This window comes from Oryza glaberrima, chromosome 4 (assembly GCF_000147395.1).
Source record: "Oryza glaberrima chromosome 4, OglaRS2, whole genome shotgun sequence".
Classification (NCBI taxonomy): Eukaryota; Viridiplantae; Streptophyta; class Magnoliopsida; order Poales; family Poaceae; genus Oryza; species Oryza glaberrima.
In genome coordinates this window covers 30,793,918-30,814,347 of record NC_068329.1, presented here as the reverse complement: position 1 = coordinate 30,814,347, position 20,430 = coordinate 30,793,918, and the positions used below count along the sequence as shown (strand labels likewise).

Genomic DNA, 20,430 nt, shown 5'->3' with positions numbered 1-20,430 from the left:
GCACCAATATTTTTCTTCAGCTTTGATTACTTTATGGCGCCTTTGCTAAGTTTAGGCTTTTGGACCTTGTGGGGAGAGGAGGGAATGGTGAAGGCAACACCTTGTCGCCAACAACAACAACACTCCTTCCTCGTTACATCAAAGAACTTACTATTAAGCCTTGCAACTGGCAAGATGAGCAGAGCTAGCTAGCTAGGAGATGAAGAGTGAAGAGACAAAATGCAAGAACAAAACTCCTTGAGAGGAAGAGCAAAAAACTGAAAGGAGAAGAAGCTCCCAAACTTGTGGGTTCCTCTTTGGGAGCTTGTGGCATAGGAGATCAAGACTCAAGAGGAGGCAAGAAAAGGACGTTTTGCTGCAGAAGCAGCAGCAACGATCAGCTGAGCTAGTGCTTCACCAGCTCCAGCTGCGAGCAGAGAGCGAGAAGAAGAAGGAAAATGCCACTGGAAAGAACTGTCCAAATTGCCAGCCAAAAGGGGATCTTGAATAGACTAGTATAACTGCTACTGCTGCTGCTGCTTAGAACTGTCATTTTGTTATTTTCCATCCCATGATTCGCTGTTGCTGATGGCGCCCGCTAAACTAAACAAATACTCCAGCACTGTACTATGATAACAGCACAAGGCAAGAAGAAGATTCGAGGGGGGCTCCTCTCCTCGCTCCTCCTATCTGCTTGGCAAGTACAGGGGGGGTCTCTGACACCAGCACGAGGGGCCATGAGCTAGGTAGACGCTGACGTCACGACCCCCCTTTGGCTGGCAGGTGGGGCCCAGCGGGGCCCAGCGGAGGCGGGACCAGCAGGTCGGCGTCGATGCATGTGCGGCGATATGTGCATGTGTGCTTCAACTGTCCGGCCTGGCAGTTGGCAAGAGTGATGCGTTGCGCGCAATTAAAGCTCTGTTTGAAGTTTGTATGTATTGTTTAGAAAAATGAACTTGATTTGGGTAGAATTCGTGTGTTTTTTTTTTCCTGAAATTCCAATTCGTGTGTTTCGCTTGCGTGCCTCGGCACCGGATGTGCCCTGGAATCCGGCCGGGATTTGATGCGGCTAAGTTATTCTTGAACACTAATCATTTTTATTTTTTCCTAGTGGCACCAGATCAAGTACATTTCATGTTCAGCTTTGCATGTACTAGTACTGATCTTAAGCATTGTTATGGGTCTCAATCAGTTTCAATGGCATAGCATCTGACCTGTAAGCGGCTTGTGTTCGGAACTCTTTGTTCCCAACTTTTCCATTTCATTTTCCGCGAGCACGCTTTTCAAACTACTAAACGGTGTATTTTTTTTGTAAAAAAGTTTCTATATGAAAGTTGCTTAAAAATTATATTAATCTATTTTTTAAAAAAAGTAGTAAAAACTTAATTAATCATGCGCTAATGGACCGTTCCGTTTTCCGTGCACACAACTTAGGTTGGGAAACAGGATCCATTTTGAAACACCCAAAGGTTATGTGTACTACTCCTTAGTCAATTTAGGTTGCCAAACAGAAAGCATTGCACAACTATGGCTATGGTTTGTGAGCAATTGGTAGGAGGAAGAACTCACCGTACAAAATCCCGGTGCCCATTGCTGAAAAGAGAGCTAGCGCATGTGCATATGCATATGCATGCATCCAGGCTCTTCCTTTGCGATTTTGTAGGACACAGTGCTGATCACATTTGCCAAGGCCATTTATCCGATCCCAACGCACCAACCCAGCAATCAGCTGCCACCCAGCAGCATCATTTAAGAGAGCCTCACCAAATAGCTAGCTGATCCATTCCATGATACAATATCCATCTTAAAATATAAAAGAAGTTTTAAGACTAGACATGAGTATTAAAAAAACTAGATAAAATTAAATAAAGAGTGTTATAATTGATTAGAAAGAGAAGGTAGATATAGAAATTAAAAGATGGAAGATTTTAACTGGTTGATAACAAATTGTAGGTGAAGAAATTGTCATATGTTAGGATAAATTTTAAATGCTAAAAATTATTATATTTTAGGATGGAAGTTGTAATATGATATGCGTGATCTGAACAAACCGGACAATCTTTTTCAACTGCAGAACGAACTGCACGCATGTGTAGTTTATATGTACGGAGATCTGTCTCAAGTACCGTGTGACTTTCACCTGTACAAAACTATGCATATATCTGCCATGGATTAAGAAGTCAAAGGTAACACATGCAAGAATTCGTACTCACAGGCTAATCTTGAATGCCACCATTGTGCATTGTATCAGCGCACAGATCAGCTCCAAGCTCCATTAGTTCCTGGGCCACCTTGTCCAAATCAGTTGTCACATGGCAACCATACGGCTTCAAAATTTCATCTCACGTGGCATACAATCCTGTATAATCCAGCTAGTATCGTGCAAGTGTGCATAAGACGATCTTTGCCATAAGTTTTCGATGAAGCCGTATAATGTGCTTATTCGATGTAGGCGACGGTGCAGCCGTAGTTGAGAGGGCTCTCGTCTTCGAACTTGGCTACTCGAGGATGGTTTCGGAGTATACCAAGGGCACACTCCTTGACAGCTCCAGTGCCCATGCCATGGACAACAAACAGGACCTGGTAACTTCTGCACCCGTCAATTGCCATCTGAAGCTCATGAGATGCCTCAGCGACTCTCATTCCCCGAAGATCCACTGTGTTCTTGGATGTTTGCACAACCGGGCCAAAGGAGACATTGCCATCTTGGTTGGCTTCTGCTGCTGATCTCTTCGGTGTTCGTCCCTGACATGAGATTATAAGACTGATCAGAACAAGGCCTTAAGCTGTGCTAAAACAAAAGATTAAGAACACAACACAACAGTCAACGATCAGCGATTTTAGGTTGTTGACCATACCAATCATAAGCTGCCTAAGTATGATTGTAGAGTTAATTAAGGTGCATGCACAAGAGTGTTGCATACTTGCATGGACCATTGACTGTCCAGCTAGCTTACTATCGATCTGTTGCATCTGCCCAGACTAAAGTGGAGACCATCAATACTAGCAAGTCAGATTCAATGCACACTGTAGGCCGCAAGCTAACTTGGTTTCCTTGAATTGACACATTAATATGCAATGTGACCGACAGAACGAATACACGCAAAAGTATTTCAGAAAAATAACACATCAATCTATTGTGAAACGAAGCCCAACTCAATTAAGAGTTAAGACTCATATGCCAGCCCAGAGTCTACCTACTATGTCATACAAACTGGATACACTACACTTGCCAGCAATCTGTAGACCAGATTTACCGAGTTAAGAACAAAATCTTTGTCTATGCTGCACGTGCACGCTGTGTAACTGGTGAGTGCTAAACAAGCATCCATTGTTCAATTTTAGACATACATTTACTTGATAAGTTTTGAGGACCATTGTATTCTATGATAATCATGACAACTGTTATGAGACATAATTTAATACATACATTTACTTGATAAGTTCTGAGGACCTAATGTATTCTATGATAATCATGACAACTGTTATGAGACAAAATTTGTTGCAATTTAGTTCTTTTTATCACATTTATCTCATGAAATAAATTTCAATTTGCGAACAATATCACCTCTAATTGACCTCTAACATTCAAAACAGATTATGGTGAATGCTAATATATATAATTATCACTAATACAGGGATGATGCAAAGCACACCTTTGCTTTTACAGGAGAGGAGGCTGACGTGTCCTTCGTGCCTCTTTGGACCAGCTTTATCTCGTTTCCTTTGACACGGACCTTTATTTTTCCATACTGAACCATACAGCTACCATCCTCCCCAAGTGTCTCGACAACACTAGCCATACTTCCTCCTCCCAGCCCCTCAACGTACACTTTATCTCCGATTTCAGGAACATATGAGCTCTCATTTTCTTCATCACCGAAGGTAAAATCAGTTGGCTGGTGAGTAGCAGCCAATGAAGCAGTGGCAGCTTCTGCTTTTCTCATTAGTGAATTGTGCTGTTCAAGTTCTGAATTCTTGAGTTGAGATTCAAAGTCCTTGATTATTTGGTCCATCTGAGACTTCACAAACTTTAACTCTTGTTGCACCTTTTCAGACTCTGTTGCCCTTAAAGCTGCTACTCGACTATCCAGGTCATCAGCTTCAGAGCGAATCTTCATATCAAAATATTATTAAGTAAGATTTCAAGTAAAATCATCAAAGAGGATCCTTCTACATAAATACTGTGGAAAAGTCAAAAGCAGATCAATAGAGTAAAAGAGATGAACCTCATTGTACAGTCTCTCAACGTCTGAAAGAACAGATGCTGCTTCATTTGCCTGAGACTCCAGTAGTTTTCTTTCATCTAGCAAAGAACCATACAGTAAACCTTGGCGTTCCTTCTGTTTGTCAGGCAAAAGTTTCTCAACCCATTCTTGTGCACGAGCAAGCACTTTCTGATCAAAACCAATGGACTTGGCAATACTCAATGCATTTGAATTACCAGTACTGCCCCATAAGATCCGATATGTTGGTTGCAGAGTTTCCAAACAAAATTCCATTGCAGCATTCTCAAATCGATCGTCAACAGCTTTCAGACGACTTAGATCAGCATAATGAGTTGTCACAATGGCCAGATTAAGCCTACTAGCAAGATACTTCAAGATGCTTGTTGAAAGGGCTACACCTTCTGACGGATCCGTACCACTGCCGATCTCATCAATAAGAACCAGAGAATCTTTTGACACAACTTGTACAATCTTGCGAAGACGTGATATGTGCCCACTGAAGGTAGAGAGGCTATGCTCCAGCGACTTCAATCCAGAAAAGAGTTTGCATCAATAAGCATCCCCAATTGATTAGAGAAATTCTCTTCAAAAGACAGAGACTACCTGGTGATCACCGATATCTGCAAGAACTTGATCGAACCATGGAAGCCTAGGGGTTCCTTTGGCTGGGAAGAACATTCCAGCCTTTGACATCAGAGAGGCCAACCCCAACGTCTTCATGGTGGCAGTTTTGCCTCCAGTGTTGGGTCCAGAGATCACAATTATCCTAGTATCGTTTCTCACCTGCATGTCCAGAGGAATAGGCATTGGAGAGACAAGATGTTCATCAGAAAGCTGTCCTTTCCCTACTCCGGTTGATTCTTTTACCATACTAAGAGACTGTTCAAGAAGTAAAGGATGCTGAATGCCCTCGATAAAAACTGAGCATTCACTATTTGGATTCAGTTGAGTATCACTATCCCTGTCAGTAAAGGCTGGCCTCACAGCATTTATCCATAAAGCGTATGAACCTCTGGCACAAGCCAGGTCAAGTTCCAATATTTTCCCCATCAAATGCCTGATCTTCATTTCGGAGTCAGCTATGCTTGAAGTAAGTAGACCCAATATTGCTAATTCTTCAGCTCTTTCATCACCTGAGAGCTTTACTTCCATGTTGTTCAGCCTGATGGCGTCCCTTGGCTCCATAAAATATGTTGCGCCAGAGCCACTGGAACTCAAAACAATTCCACCAGGAACCAGATGCTTGTGTGAAGCTTTAACACCGACACACATCCTAGAACGGCGCTTAGTGACAACAGGGCTATCAATCCCACCACCCTGGAAGATCTTTGTGGATGTATCTCTCAACAGAGATTCTAACATATCAATGTTCTTCCTCCTCTCCTTGCGGATTGTTGCTAGTTTATCGCTGGCCCGATCAAGGACCACAGAAAGAGTATAATCAAGGCAAAACTCTATCCGTTGCACAAGTTCTGTCAAGAAGTCACAGTCTTGCATTATATCCAGAAGAGGAGTGTAGCTGCAGGACAGGAGTGCTAATCAAAGTTACACTTACAGTTACAATCATTAACTCGAAATTATGCATTCAGTTTAGCTCAGTGCTACGAAATTCAGTTCGAGGAAGCAACTTCCTCACCTCCTTCCATCTGGTGTCTCCTCTGAGAGCGTCTTCAATTGGTCGAACACCCTGCGTGCGGCACGGATGCTGCGCCCGACTCCACATATCTCCCTCACCGCAAGCAGCCGGGCCCCAGCCGCCGCGGCGATGGCGGCGGACACGTCCTCCACGCCGCCGAAATCCAGCGGAGCAGGCAGCAGCGCGGCCGCCGCCGTCTGTTCGAGCAGCCGCTCGCTCTCCTCCCGGCTCCGCCCGACGGGCACCCGCCCCTCTCCGCAGGCGGCGCGCCCCGCGGCGGTGGAGGCGAACCCGGCCAGCCGCGCGCACACGCCGCCCCATTCCAGGGCGGCCTCCGTCTCTACCCGCATCTGCTTCGCCTCCGGAGTCTCCGCCGCGACAGGCGACGTTAGGGCCTGGGAGGCGGCGGCGGCGGCGGCGGCGGCCCTGAGGCGTGGCGGCGGGGACCGTGCGCTGCATACGAGGCCGGTGGGAAGAGAAACCCTAGAAGAGGGGATAGCCACGGAGATTGGAAGAAGAAGGTTGGGTTTCGCGGCGGCGGCGGCGGCCGCCATGGCTGTGGCCGTGGGAGAGGCGGGAGAGCTCGGCTTGGCTTCCCGCCGGAAAGTTCGCCTTATCCTGGTTTGTCCCCATCGAATACCGCTTTCGTGTGGACTTGACGTATTCTTCTTACGCTTTCATGTTGCTGCCTCCCTATTCGGCAATCTATTATTATTATTATTATATTATTAAGATAGCTTTGGAAGAAAACACCGCATTCGCTATGGAGGATAGAAATTCCTACTTTAATAGAAAAAAAATAGAGAAAAAAATCTAAAATATTAGATCATGATGAGCCTATATTATAACGGTTGAGGTTGATTGGATACCTATAAGTATTAAGTAAAGACAAAATATAGAGAGAAATTAATTATACTCAAACTTGGTAAAAAAAATTGCTACCCTATAAAAATAGAAATCATGTTGGAATCATATCCGGACACCCATTCGGACAATATCTCACACCTCACTACCACGTACTCCATGCTTTTTTTAGAGTACATGTTTTTCTTAATAATACTATAAAAAAATGTTTATGCATTGTAACGGGTGAATGTTATTATAATCTTATTATTGTTATATAATTTAGTTAAGATGAAATTCAATGTGGAAATTCACTTGGGTATATACTTGTTAGAAAATCATAAGCTGCAATTAAGAGCCTGATCATCTCAAGTTAGCATGCGAGTTTTTTAAAAATATATCTTATACGACTTCTTCTGTATTTCCAAAAGCGAACCTAAAACCCGGCTCAAATATAGATTTGTATTTTCAAAATCAAACGGACTTAAAAACCGACTCATACATAAATAACGTATCAAGATACACTATACGCAGCAGCAACATATGGCCTCATATGTATAGTTATACACGTCTATGAATAAATATATATGGTGGGTTGAGAATATATATTATTAGTTTGGTTGATTGATGGTCGATCAATCCATCAAAGTTGGCACGTATATAGCAGCCTGCTATTGCACGGGCAACAATTTTTGACCTTATAAAATCTGTCAATATTTAATGCCATTATGTTAGCTTTATTTTTTTAACGAACCGCCAGTTAGATAGCGTGAAGTTTCATTGAATATAGTAGTAAAAAGTTAAAAAGAAAAAAAAAACTACACCACGCACTGGTATCGATGTCCCACACAACCGAGGAAAGTTTGCTTTACAAGTTGAAAATAGGAAATAATCCGAATTACACCCCTAAACTATAGCAGCGGTGTAAATTACCATCTTAAACCATAAAACAGACATCATTCAGCCTCAACTTTTTAAAATGCTTATATTTTAGGATGGAACGAGTAGTAATGATATTTTTTAAAAAACTAATAAATTATAATGGCATGGAGCCCACTAAAAGAAAAACTCCAAGTCTAAAGCAAGCCGGTCCAACCAGCCGTCGACCTAACCAAATTTCTTCCTCGTAATTTCTTCCTACGCCGCCAACGCCATCTGTCCGTACGCTGCTGCTGCCGCCGTCTTCTCCCTACACAGGAGCCGCTTTCCTATCCCCTTCACGACGCTGTCTCCCTCTCCGTCGGTACGCCCTCTATCCTCTCCTTTCAGCAGGAACATGGTCTTTTCGCATTGGAAAAGGGTTTTGGGAAAAAGATTTTTTTTTCTTCAAAATATGGCAAATCATCAGTTTCATCCTTTTGGGGGTTTAAACCTAAACATGCGACGAATTTAGGGGCGGGCAAATACTCAAATTCCCCACTTATTATATTCTAGAGTTCAACTGTCCCAGGCCACGATATTGATTGACGACCGATCAGGGAAAATTTACAAATCGTAATGTTTCCCCTCAAGTTGTAGTAATGACATCACATGTGAATTTGGTCTTTGTTTTATAGGGATACCATGGAGATGGGATTTGATGAGAAATTTGCACTTCTGAGGAGCATTGCGGAGGAGTGCATATGCGAGGATGAGCTACGCGTATTACTGAAGAAGAAGCCTAATCCCATCTGCTATGTTTGGTTTGAGCCAACCTCCATGATGGGCATAGAGCAGGTATAGCAACAACAATAAGAAAAAAGGTTATGTCGGTCTTAGAAAATATATATCTATACTACTTCCACCGTTTCATAATGTAAAACTTTCTAGCATTACCCATATTCATATAGATGTTAATGAATCTAGACATATATGTGTGTATAGATTAATTAACATTTATATGAATGTGGACAATACTAGAAAGTTTTACATTATGAAACGGAGAGAGTACCGTATAAAAGATAATAGTGGTGGTGGTGGTTCTGCCATTAGCCCCTGATATTAAGGACAAGTTGGGCAGGCTAGGATGAAACTCATCAAGAGGGGTATGAACCAAGAAATATCATAAAAACATAATGGTGGTACTAATATAATACCAGTAGTATATTTGTAGTAGTACAAGAAGCTTGATTTCTATGCCATGGTTCAGACATGTGGATCTCTAATTTTTATGTGCTCCTATGCAAATCCAATTCTCTGGTTGCATTTCAAACACTGCTCACAGATAACTAGGTCATGGTCTGTTATCATTTTCAGGGTATTATGAAGACAATCTATGTCAACAAAATGGTTAGAGCTGGCTGTACAGTTAAAATATTGATAGCAGATTGGTTTCTGCAGCGGAACCCTAGATTCACCTGTAACCTAAACAAAATACAGGCTATTATCCGCTACAATATTATGATGTGGAAGGCAGTTGGCATGCACCATGACAAAGTAGAGATCATATGGTTTTCTGATGAATTGAATCATCACGCTGTCGACTACTGGCCACTTGCTATGGATGTTTCCAGAAAATACACCATGAAAAGAATGGCAAGGTATCTCTACTGTTTACATATATATTCGAGGCATTCTTTCACTTGCAAGACTTGTTCACCTTTGTCTATATATCTATCAGTGTTTTCTTACACAAAAGTTGCCGCGCTATTATTTTCTGCAGTTATTGTAAGTATGTAGAACCATATGGGCCAGGAATACTTCCTGCTGCCCAGATAATTTACCCTTGCATGCTGGTTTCTGCTGTATTATGCCACAAGGTTGGTTTCTTTATTAACGGTTTCATTGTTATTATTAAATGGCATAAGTACTTTTTTTTAGAGGAATGGCATTATACTTTTGTTTGTAGTAAGAGAAATTTGGGGCTTAGCAAGTAGCATGTCATGTGTTCAATATATAGTTTGGGCCACATGTTTCTCTTTCTGCAGCCAATTCAGAGGCACCCATTGCGCCCAAGCAACACAAGCACATGTTTCTGTGTTCAAGCTCTAATTTAGGCCACTTGTTTTTCTTTCTGCAGATTTGCATTAACTTTTCAGCTCACTGTATCCCGTATGTGGAAGTTGTTTGCTTTGGACAGCAAAATTCATCTTCATCTGATTCCTACAACTTCCGACTCTATACTGTGTACCCTGCACCAAAAAACTCAAAAAAACTTTTTTGGTTTTGTAGTTGCAGGCAGACATATGGCTATTCAGCATGGATCTGCGAGACATTGTCATGCTAACTAGAGATTATTGTGAAGATACAAATAGGGGAAACATACCAACTATTTTCCTGCATTGTATCCTGATTCAGACCGTCTGCATTTTCTGTTTGTTTGTTATATGTTTTTGGTGTGTCCGGGTGTGCGAGCACGCACAGATGAGTATGTGTGTAGTTCAGCTTGTTTATTATAAATGAATGTGACAAACTCTGGTTTTTCAAACTTAGGATAGTGTCATGTAATATCATACATCCTTAACTTGATATACAGCTGTGCTACCTAATTTACTAGAAAACCCCGAATTCCAGAATAGAAGAAATCCTGGACGGACTATCTTCATGCTAGATGATGAGGTACTTATGTAATCATCACACAACGGCAGATAATTAGATTCTTATTTAACTTCCATGATAAATTTGCTCAAACTGTTTCAATCCAAGAGTTTTGGAGCTTGCAAATCATTGGTTATTGTGAAACTACAATAAGATCCTTTATAAATTTAAAAATATGGAGGAAGAAAGATATTTATTGCCTCCTAAGGTTTTTCTAGAATATGTGCTGTCAATTTTTCACTGTCTAAATTCTCTATTCTCTCATTGCTTGTATAATACTCCTTTCGTTTTTTAATAGAGACGCTGTTGACTTTTGAACACATGTTTGATCATTCGTCTTATTAAAAAAATTTACACAAATATATAAGATATAAATCATACTTAAAGTATTTTGAGTGATAAAATAACTCACAACAGAATAAATTATAATTACGTATTTTTTAAATAAGATAAATGATCAAACATGTGATAAAAGGTCAATGGCGTCATCTATTAAAAAACGGAGGTAGTAATAAGCTAGTGCTCAAGTGCTTTTTGATAAAAAAAATGGTGCTTTTAGATTGCAGATTAATAGGAAACTGAAATGTCATTTTCTGTTTGAGAGCCTTATCTCAAAGCGTTATATTTTGATTTCACTAGTCGAATCATTCACACCTTTTAAATGTATTTTGTGGTAAATCATGATATTCATTTTGGGTCATTTTGACAGTATATTAGTATAACCCCTTCATAGAGAGATAAGATGTTATACATCCTAAATGGACAATGAGGTTTATCTTTTTTGGATAATATGTGGCTCTCCTGGTCACTGTTTTCTACGAATGATGTTTTTGTTTACTGCAGGATGATATAGAAGAAAAAATAAGTTGTGCTTTCTGCCCTTCGAGAGTAGTAGCATGCAACCCATGTTTGGAGTATATAAAATCTGTTGTCCTTCCTTGGTTTGGGAAGTTTGAGGTCGTTCAGAAGGAAGGGAATGGTAGCAACAAGTACTGTTCTTTTAACTCAACTAAAATCTTCTGAAAATTTCTTCTATCTATTTCTTGTGAGACATCTATTTTGTAACTCACGTTGGCTAAAGAGTTGTGTGCTAACCAAATATAAGTACTATAAGTTAATATTGTATTCAACTATTAGTGATCTTTACCTGCTGTACAGGACATATTCAAGCATGAAGGAACTTATTGCTGATTATGAAAGTGGCGATCTTGACTCTTTTGATGTCAAGTTGGCACTGGGAAAAGCAATAAATGGCATATTAGAGGTAGCTCTTGTTTATTGAGGCATAAGGTTTTATAATCTGTAATGACTGTCTTTCTTTACAATCAGATGGTGGGGACAAGGACAATATAAAAAAAAAAAGAAGAAGTCAGCCCTTAAAAAAACTTAATTTATTCCTTTTTATTTATTGTTTTTATCACTTGTAAAGTTCAATCAATTAATTCTTGTGATATTATTTGCATCCTTAGTGACTTTTTTTTACTTTCTGTTTCCTGTTATAAATGTGCCTAATCAATTAAGTTAATTTGCCAACCACCTTAATTATGACAATTACTTTTGGACAGTAGTGTCATTTTGTACCACCTACCTTAATTCTTGTACTGAATCCAAATGGACTTATATTTGAAATTGAAGGGATTTTGTTTGGGCATCGAAGTTTTCCACCCGTTTCTTTAAAATCCTTCATATTATGTTTACATTCTATTCTGTGGATAATTGTTTACCACTTGGTCTTTCTTCAAGCTTGTCAGCGAGTTTTTCCGTAGCAACGAGGAAGCTCAAGCTCAAATTGTTCCCCACAGGGTACAGTTCTTAACCCATGACTATTATTATTTACCACAATTATGTATTCCGATATAACATACCTATGATGACTTTGCTCCTGAATTGACTCATTGTATTTTAAGGTGAATTTTTCTGTATATATATAATCAAGAGAAATATTCTTTTACACAGTCATGTTTAATTAATGTGATAAAATTTTGATCAAGTTTGCGAAATTTATGCCAATCCACTAGTATCCATGCTAGCTAAATCCGCATGATCACCTAATGATGTTGTTTTTGTGCGATGATGTTACATTTTTGCCTAGGTCTAACAAGTGTCCTAGTGTGTTCTGCTCTGCTGTCCATGGAACATATGGCTAAACGCAGGGTCCGGGATCTTTTATTATAACTATATCACATTAGAGAACATGCACAGACAGGAGAACAATAACTTGCTTCTACTATAATTTTCAACTACTCTACCCCAATGTGTCCCTAAAAGATTAACCAATGCAGCATCTATAAATGCACCAGATAAAATCTTCCCAAAATGTGACTAGTTTCATAGAGCCTGAATTCCTGGCACTAAGATTGATTTTTCTTGAATAAATAAACAATATATGGAAGTACTTCAATGACTCCTCTAGTGTAGGATCTGAAAGGAAAATAGAGTGGTCAACCAAAGATAATTTTTTAGTGAAGTGTTCTACTGATCAGGTTGTGCTATTAGGCTGTGAGATGCAACGGCCAGGATGTTATCCCATTTGACTAAAAGGCACCGAAATTATCCTTTTCACCTGCATAATAACTCTTACCATAAACAACAGATCAGGCAAGTATAATTTAAAAAATTTCGTGCAGTTGATATGAGAATTACCATACAAGTTGATCGAGGTACACAAATAAATAGGGTGTTTGGTTTGTGGATCCGGTTGCCGCTAGCACCATACTACATTAGTAACATAAATTTTAAAAATTTATGTCCGATGTTCAATTCCTTTTCGACTTTCTTTTAACTGGATGTTTCCTTTTGACTTCAGTTACAGGATGAAATTGGGGCAGATATCCAGAAGATCCAATTGCAGAACGAGGAGATGTCTGGTCATGTAAGTTTACTTAGACATGTATTTAGACACCTGCGGCAGACCAGATTTAACTACGCAGCTAACTACCGGAATCGTTTTTTTTTTTTTGCAAGACATTTATTTTCTCATTAGTTCCTTATTTTCCAGTGATGCCACAGCTGAACGAGGAAGAAAAATACAATATATGTGTTGCCGATAGAGGAGAAATCTGGGTTTCTTTGGACAAACTTGTATATATTGCCGCTAGAGGAGGAAATGAATAAGATAAACTTGTTTAAATGTTTCTGTAACTGTACCAAACATACATCGATGTGACGGAAGTTTTCAAATATATGTAAATTATTATTATTTATATACTAGGGTGAATTTGTGAGCCTTGTATACCATGTGCGCACGATCGAGTTGGATTTACATATATGCGCGTGCACGCAGCCAGCTAACCACGGGCCACGGCATTGTCGCATTTAATTTCCTCTCAGGCAGCAGCGGCAAACCGGTAGACCAAACAAACAAGGGGTTAATTAAATCCGTACCACTATGAATTTATAGGTTTTAAAATATACCATTATAATTTATAAAATTAAAACCATGTCATTATAACTTAACATTATTTTAATATGTCACCACTTACTCATTCACTACATTTTTCTAATATTTTAAACTAAATTGGCCTTGTTTTTTTCATCCATCCTCTTCTTTCTTCGCCTCTCCTTTTCACCTCTCACCGATGAGTTCATGTAGCCGTCCACGGCACAGGAAGATTGTAGTAGGACACCCCGATGAGCTCGTGCAGCAGGTGGCCATGGTGTTGGAAGAGCTCGTGAGTATAGTTATGTGGAGCAAAATATCTTCATCGTTTTGAGTGTGTTATAGGTTGTATTCGTGGATAGCGCTCGAAGAGTTTGTGAGTATAGTTATGTGGACTATAATATCAAAATTGGTTTTAGAGCATCGGAAGTTCACATTCTTGTTTCTATAGCACCGAAAGATATCAGTTCACTTTAATAGCAATGAAAGTTATCTCAGTTCCCCATTTTAGCACTATCGTTAGTTTTTCTGCCATTTGCCGTCAAAATTTTCCTCTCTAATCGGTTGCGCCATGGTAGCATCGTCCTGCCATCCTGCCGCTAGCGGAAGAAGGGATGGCACAACGCGTGTGCTCCTACGCTGCTGGCCCTATCGCCTTGGATCGTTGCTCACTCTTGCTGGACCATTTGCTTGTCGTGTGGGCAGTTCATCAGCTCTTCGATGGTGTGTCTCCAGCAGACTCATGTCCATCGCCGGTACCATTGATCCCCATCAATCCTCAATCCTGCTAACAGGTGGCATCCACCTGTCAGGGCATCTCTGAAAAAAAAAAAATCACTTTCCCCTCACTTTCGCCGATGACCGAAGTGGCGACGGGCGGGGCGGCCGACGAGAAAGGAGCAGCGCACGTGCGCGGGTGCCGGCCGACGAGAGGAGAGGAGCGGCGCGCATACACGGGCGGTGGCCGGAGAGGATAGGAGCGGCGCGGGCGTGCAGGGGGAGGGGAGGTGTTGCTGACCACGCCTGGGGAGGGGTCGCTGACCGTGGCCACGTGTGCGGGGAAGGCGTCGGCCATGGAGCGCGCGAGTTCGGCGGCGGAGATGAAGCCGTTGCCGCCGCCGGCCTACCCACCCCCTTGCCAGCCTCGCCAGCCGGCCGGCCCGCTCCGACACGCCAGTCGCCCGCTTCGGTCGCCGGCCGCCCGTCCCACTCAACCGGCCGAAGAGAGAGGATAGAGAGGAGGGGAGAGTAGTGAGGCCTTGACAGGCTGTCAATGTCATCGTCCACGTGGCATGCCATGTAGGCAAGACCACGGTCAAATGAGGCTTTGGACCGGGATGATACATTAAACCAAGTTTAGAGATCTCGATGCTCGTTTTGCAAGTTTGTGGATCTAAGTAAAACCTTATTACAAGTTTAAGTACTGCTAATGTAATTTACTCTTGATTTTTCAAGGTAAAATTCTCTCCTCGTTGATCAATCAATCCATCCATCTTCAGGAGTAGAATCAGATCAGATTTTTAGAGTGAGAACCCAGATCCCAGATTATACTACTTAGTATCATTTTATTTGATTGTATGATATGTTGTTGTTTTAAGCCAATTTCATTGACGCAAGAACTAAAACGGCTGGCAATACTGGGGCAAAGCAAACCTAGCAAGACAGCAATAACACTGGTATGCCGTTTGCCCACCCGACTAGCCGAACCGAGCAATAGCTCAGGCTAACCAGCAAATAAAGCATTTCTAACATCACGCGTTTATTATTCCAGTTCATCTACATAAACAGCTGATAAAGTAACTGAATTACACTTCCACGTAAACTAGATTACAAGAGTATCTGAATAATATAAAAAATACAATCACTATACGCTGTCCACATGAAGTACAATGTAGCACAATCGAATGGAGAGTGGTATATAACAATGGAAGAGCCGGGCTAAATTATACACACAGGGACATTGCCATTTGCAGTTTTGCCGCAAATCAAAATGTGTAGCGCATACGATCATATACACTACAAATCAACAACTGTAAGCACTGGATCCACCTGAAAGACAAGAACAGGAGCAATATGTAATAACATAAATATTTTCGATACTTGTGTGCAGTGAGCTAAACAGAAGCATCTCACTTACTACACCTGAATTTTATTTGGCGAGGATTGGAGCACCACATGCAGCCTTTGCATGTTTGTCTTCAGCGAACACAAGATTCCCACCCACAAAGGTGGACAGTATCTTCCCTGAAAGCTGCTTTCCCAAATATGCCGAAATATTCTGCAAAAATGTGAAATAAACTTTACACATAGAATCCAGACTTCACATATAAAATGTGATCTTCAATTTGTAGCATTTTCTAGCTGATTGTTGAGGAAGAGGTCAAAAGTTCCACATGGTCCGACATTTTATATGGAAACAAGTGGAATTCTAACGGGTTCGAGTTAGAAAGCAAACCCGATGCTTATGGTAGACAGGATGGCTGTCATCAAGATGGAATTGAGCCTCAGGTTTCCATACCACAATATCAGCACGGTATCCCGGCAGAACAGCACCCTACAAATTGAGTTTAATTTCTTTTTAGCAATATCAGCATGTACTGTATCGAGTGAGACAACAGATGATGATATAAATAAAGATGAAAACATTAATCATAACCATTAGCTGGTTTTAAGTTACACAAGTGTCATCCAGTAAGAACAGTAGTATGGCACAATGATGCCATGCATTTTGCTAAAAAAGATGACATTAGCCCATTACCTTTTTCTTTAACCCTGCAAGCATAGCAGGCCTTTCGCTCCACCATGATGCCAGTTGATTCAAACTGATACCGTATTTTTTCCCATGCGACCATGTTACAGGGAGAACAAACTGCAAATGTTCATACCAAACTAATTACTACTATGCAAGCACAATCTGGAGGCCTTCACACTTCACCATTATGATTTTACTCAAAATGTTTTTCACGGGCCAGCGGTGGAACGTTGACCAATTTGTATTAAGATTAGGGGAAAATAAAATCGTTACTTGGCACTCTTGGCACGGTACATTTATTCATATGCACTAAAAAACTTACCTGCAAAGATGATATGCCTCCCCATGCCCTTAAGAAGTTACCTTCCTCCATGAGTTTGAGATCAGGAGCTGATGGTGAATGGTCTGAGCTCAACATGTCTATGTGTCCATCCTAATGTTAGCCATATAATAGTTGGCCAGTTAGCCTATAACAGTTTAGTAAAGTTCAACAAACCAATCATAATAAGAAGAATGGCGTACAAGCAGAGCTTCCCAGAGATTATCCCTGTTGGTTGAATCGCGTATAGGAGGAGCACATTTAAAGCGAGTATCTCCATCAGGAACTTCTTCAGCTGAAAACGCCAGGTAATGAGGACAGGTTTCTACACTAACCCTTGCACCATTTTGTTTTGCATCCTACAACCATATAAAAAATTGGAGTAATAAATGGACCAAGAAAACCATAAGTCATTTGAATAAATCGTACTCCACTGTGCATAAGCTTTTTCATCAACAATAAATAATCAGTTTAGATAAGCAATGTAAAATGTTCTCGGCGATTGTGAATATAATATTCTTTTGTTTGGTTGAGACAGAACTTTCTTTCATGACTTCACAAAAACAGATGAATCATTAATACGTTCTGGTCTGTCCATTTGATAATGACATCATACCTTAAGAAGCCCAAGAGAAGTTTTTGCATCTGAGAGATGAACTATGTGAATATGAGCTCCTTCTGACCGACCCCCTATCTCCGTGTCTTTCATCGCACGTTGCAGATCTTTGATCGCTGCTTCCTCCCTAGATATAAATGGCAATAGAATTAGTGAAGTTTGAAGTTGTGATCAGCTCAACAGGAAAAAAAAAAGGTGTTAAGTTGTGAGTACTTTGGTTCTTTTCAGTGATGGCTATTGGTTAAGCTTTTTTTACACGACTGCATACTATGTACTAAAACAGCATAATGCCATGGTATTCTCATTGATTTGTTGTACATATGCTTTCCAGACAGCCATATAGTTTAAAATCAGAATTGTGCATTCTGATTAACACACAGACTAGACTATGATTCACTCAGGCAATTTTTTTTTCGCGAACGCGCAAAAGGATTGCACGTCAATATATTAGAAGAATAGAGTTTTTGTTACACGACGCACTCAGCCAGACCGGCCTATGCCAAGGACTGAGTGCAATAACTCAGGCAATAACTGACTCAAATTACCATGCTGGTGGTCTAGATTTAAGATATGTCGTATAGGCTTTAGGATCTAGTTCACCATCGATCCCATCTTCATTCTGAACATCGGGTATGCGTTCTGCATGGATAAGTAACGGCCTTTTGTACTTTGCCAATGTAACCAGGCCCTCCTACAGTACAAAAACAGGAATATGAACTCTTCAGGGAGTTGATAAGCTGAATTATGGAACTCTTGTGGTCGCAAGGTAATAAATAACAGAATTGTCAAAGCAGCGCACCTCAATATGAGTTGAATTTGTCATGGGGAAGTCATTTATACCTGAGGGGCACATAAATGACTAAATCAAGAAAAAAAAGATCAATCAGTGTATCATTCTATCATTTGCTTATTTAAAGTAAAGGAGAATAAACAGAGTGACATGATGGCATGATAAGGACGTTACAATGACATGAAAAGGACGTGAATAAACCTGTGGGATCCTAGTACTAACCAAACTTACTTTGGAGCTTTGCATGCCTGAAACTAAGGCTTCTTTAACAAGTTGAGAAGATGAATAAACATGTAGAACAACAGAAGTTGAGTGATTACTCTTGTAAGTATGAACAAACCTTGAGCCCTAAGACGCCTGCATTTAATAGGCTCTCTAGTGCACTTGGATTGAGGGCATTCTCTGGAACGAGGCCTCCCCAGAACCCTGTTTGAGAACAGCAGACAAGTCAAAAAAGGTCGGACCATGAAACAAGTTTAGATGCAGAATTACTGTTATTATGGTGGATGAGCTGTTTTTACCTCCCTTGGTTCTCTACTTGCTAATGTGCAATGATACTAAAACGTGTAACTATTGCATTGCAACTTACCTACATCAACATGTAGTTTATCCTTAGCTGCATCCAACTGATAATCAAGCACGTAATGTCAGTGTTGACTAAAGAGAAAGCAGGTAGTAGCAATTTGATGCTTTATATACTGATGTTGGTACGATAAAGAAACACTGACCTTCAGCTTGAGAGTTTCTTCAGAAACAGTTGACGGGTAGCTATTAAGAGGCATGTCCACTAATGTTGTAATGCCACCTGAAATGAACAAACCGTGAAACTTTGAGCAAAAAGTATGATCTCTTTCTGTTATTGAAAAGAAAAAGAAAATTGATTACTCCCTACTAACTCGGTCTCATGTCTCAATCCAAGAATACGAAAATGATAAAACAACAGTCCCAGTGGCAGTATAGTATTCAGAACACATCCCACCATATGCGAGGGATGTTGCCGTACCGAATTCAGAATGCATCCCACATGAGAGGGATAAGAACTAAGAAACGTGCCTTATTTAGAGCATCCCCGACATTAGTACGCAAGGATTAACTTTATTTAGATTGACAAGCCAACACGTTAATGAGGGTTAACTTGATTTAGATTGATAATGACTGATACAAAGCTGCACCTGCAGCTGCTGCTCTTGTACCAGTGGAGAACCCCTCCCACTCAGCACGTCCTGGCTCATCAAGATGCGCGTGCCTGAAATCAGAACAGTGCAGTGCAGTCACACCACTAGTTTCAAGCAATCGTTCGTATAAGTGATTGATTCTGGCAAGTCGCTAGAGATCGAAGCCTACACATCGATCAGTCCGGGCATGATAACCGCGTCACCGTAGTCCACCACCGGTCGCCGGAGCAGGAAGCTCCGGTAATCCCCGACGGCGATCGCGTTGATCAGCCCTCCCTTCACCTCCACTGCACACACACACAGACACACACAATCCACAACAAGAAGAATCCGTCAGCGACATGGACTCGCTCACTCTGAAAACCCAAAGCATTCAACTGCTCTATCATCATCAGAGTAATAATCAATCAGTCCACTTGTCGTCGATCGAGGTCATCACCTGCGGCGGGGCCGACCCGTCCGAGCGTGACGACGCGCTCGCTGGCGATCCAGAAGTGGTCGTGGGGGAGAAGGCTGCACCCCTCACCGCCCAGGCTCTGCAAAGACAAAGGGATTCTCCTCAGCTTTCTCGTACGAGAGAAGAGATCGCAGATTCGAATACCGGGGGAAAGGGAATCTCCCGGAGACCTTGGAAAAGGGCGCGCGGTAGAGGAGCGCCGCCGCGAGCGCCGCCGCCACCGCCAGCAGCGGCAGGACCCTGCCCTTCGCCGCCGCCATCGCCATCGTCGTCCTCCTCCTCCTCCTCGCGCTCGTGACGAGACCTCCTGTCCTTTTCTGCGTCTGCTCCCTTCCTTCCTCGCGTGCGCGTGGGCTGCGCCTCCACTGGCTCTGGGCTGACGTGGATTCGGGTATCTGAGTCGGGTGGGAGTGGATCTGTACACCTGGTCCAGTGGACTGGTGGGTACGAGGATTCCTGTGGGGCCCACCTGTCTGTGGCGTGGTCTAGTGGACCGCGACCTGGATGATCCGATTCTGGTTTTGTTGCGTTGTGTGAGGGCATCCAAGTGGCTGGAACCTTTGGAGGGATCTCTTGCCTTTTAGTCTTTCTTTTCGTTTTTTTATAAGAAAATCGAGATTCTTTTTTATTTTTTTATTAATAAATTAGAGAATCTCGTGTGTTGTTTTAAGGAATTAGAGAATCTCGTGGTAGCGGTGAGGGGGTGGGTGTGACGCGGCCGCGGAGATGGACGGCGTGG

At 41.5% G+C, this 20,430-nt stretch overlaps 3 protein-coding genes across 3 annotated transcripts; 1 reads left to right on the top strand and 2 right to left on the bottom strand.

The window, feature by feature from the left end:
- Positions 1 to 9: 9 nt before the first annotated feature.
- LOC127769446 (uncharacterized) lies at positions 10 to 6,502 on the bottom strand. The gene is made up of 5 exons (XM_052295029.1): positions 5,845 to 6,502; positions 4,812 to 5,727; positions 4,209 to 4,733; positions 3,636 to 4,094; positions 10 to 2,724 (listed from the first exon to the last, which is right to left on the bottom strand). The coding sequence occupies exons 1-5, from the start codon at positions 6,396 to 6,398 to the stop codon at positions 2,419 to 2,421; spliced, it is 2,760 nt and encodes a 919-aa protein (XP_052150989.1). The 5' UTR covers positions 6,399 to 6,502; the 3' UTR covers positions 10 to 2,418.
- Positions 6,503 to 7,994: 1,492 nt separating this feature from the next.
- LOC127769449 (tyrosine--tRNA ligase 1, cytoplasmic-like) lies at positions 7,995 to 13,406 on the top strand. Its single transcript, XM_052295033.1, has 10 exons — positions 7,995 to 8,403; positions 8,923 to 9,206; positions 9,329 to 9,425; positions 9,838 to 9,949; positions 10,142 to 10,224; positions 11,047 to 11,192; positions 11,362 to 11,467; positions 11,947 to 12,006; positions 13,010 to 13,075; positions 13,202 to 13,406. The coding sequence occupies exons 1-10, from the start codon at positions 8,251 to 8,253 to the stop codon at positions 13,202 to 13,204; spliced, it is 1,110 nt and encodes a 369-aa protein (XP_052150993.1). The 5' UTR covers positions 7,995 to 8,250; the 3' UTR covers positions 13,205 to 13,406.
- Positions 13,407 to 15,344: 1,938 nt separating this feature from the next.
- LOC127769448 (probable allantoinase) lies at positions 15,345 to 20,037 on the bottom strand. Its single transcript, XM_052295031.1, has 16 exons — positions 19,862 to 20,037; positions 19,674 to 19,770; positions 19,404 to 19,521; positions 19,232 to 19,305; positions 18,788 to 18,864; positions 18,649 to 18,685; positions 18,400 to 18,485; positions 18,069 to 18,128; positions 17,815 to 17,960; positions 17,270 to 17,396; positions 16,857 to 17,012; positions 16,657 to 16,767; positions 16,341 to 16,451; positions 16,038 to 16,136; positions 15,725 to 15,860; positions 15,345 to 15,631 (listed from the first exon to the last, which is right to left on the bottom strand). Exons 1-15 carry the CDS (start codon positions 19,955 to 19,957, stop codon positions 15,732 to 15,734), a joined length of 1,524 nt encoding a protein of 507 aa, XP_052150991.1. The 5' UTR covers positions 19,958 to 20,037; the 3' UTR covers positions 15,345 to 15,631; positions 15,725 to 15,731.
- Positions 20,038 to 20,430: the final 393 nt, after the last annotated feature.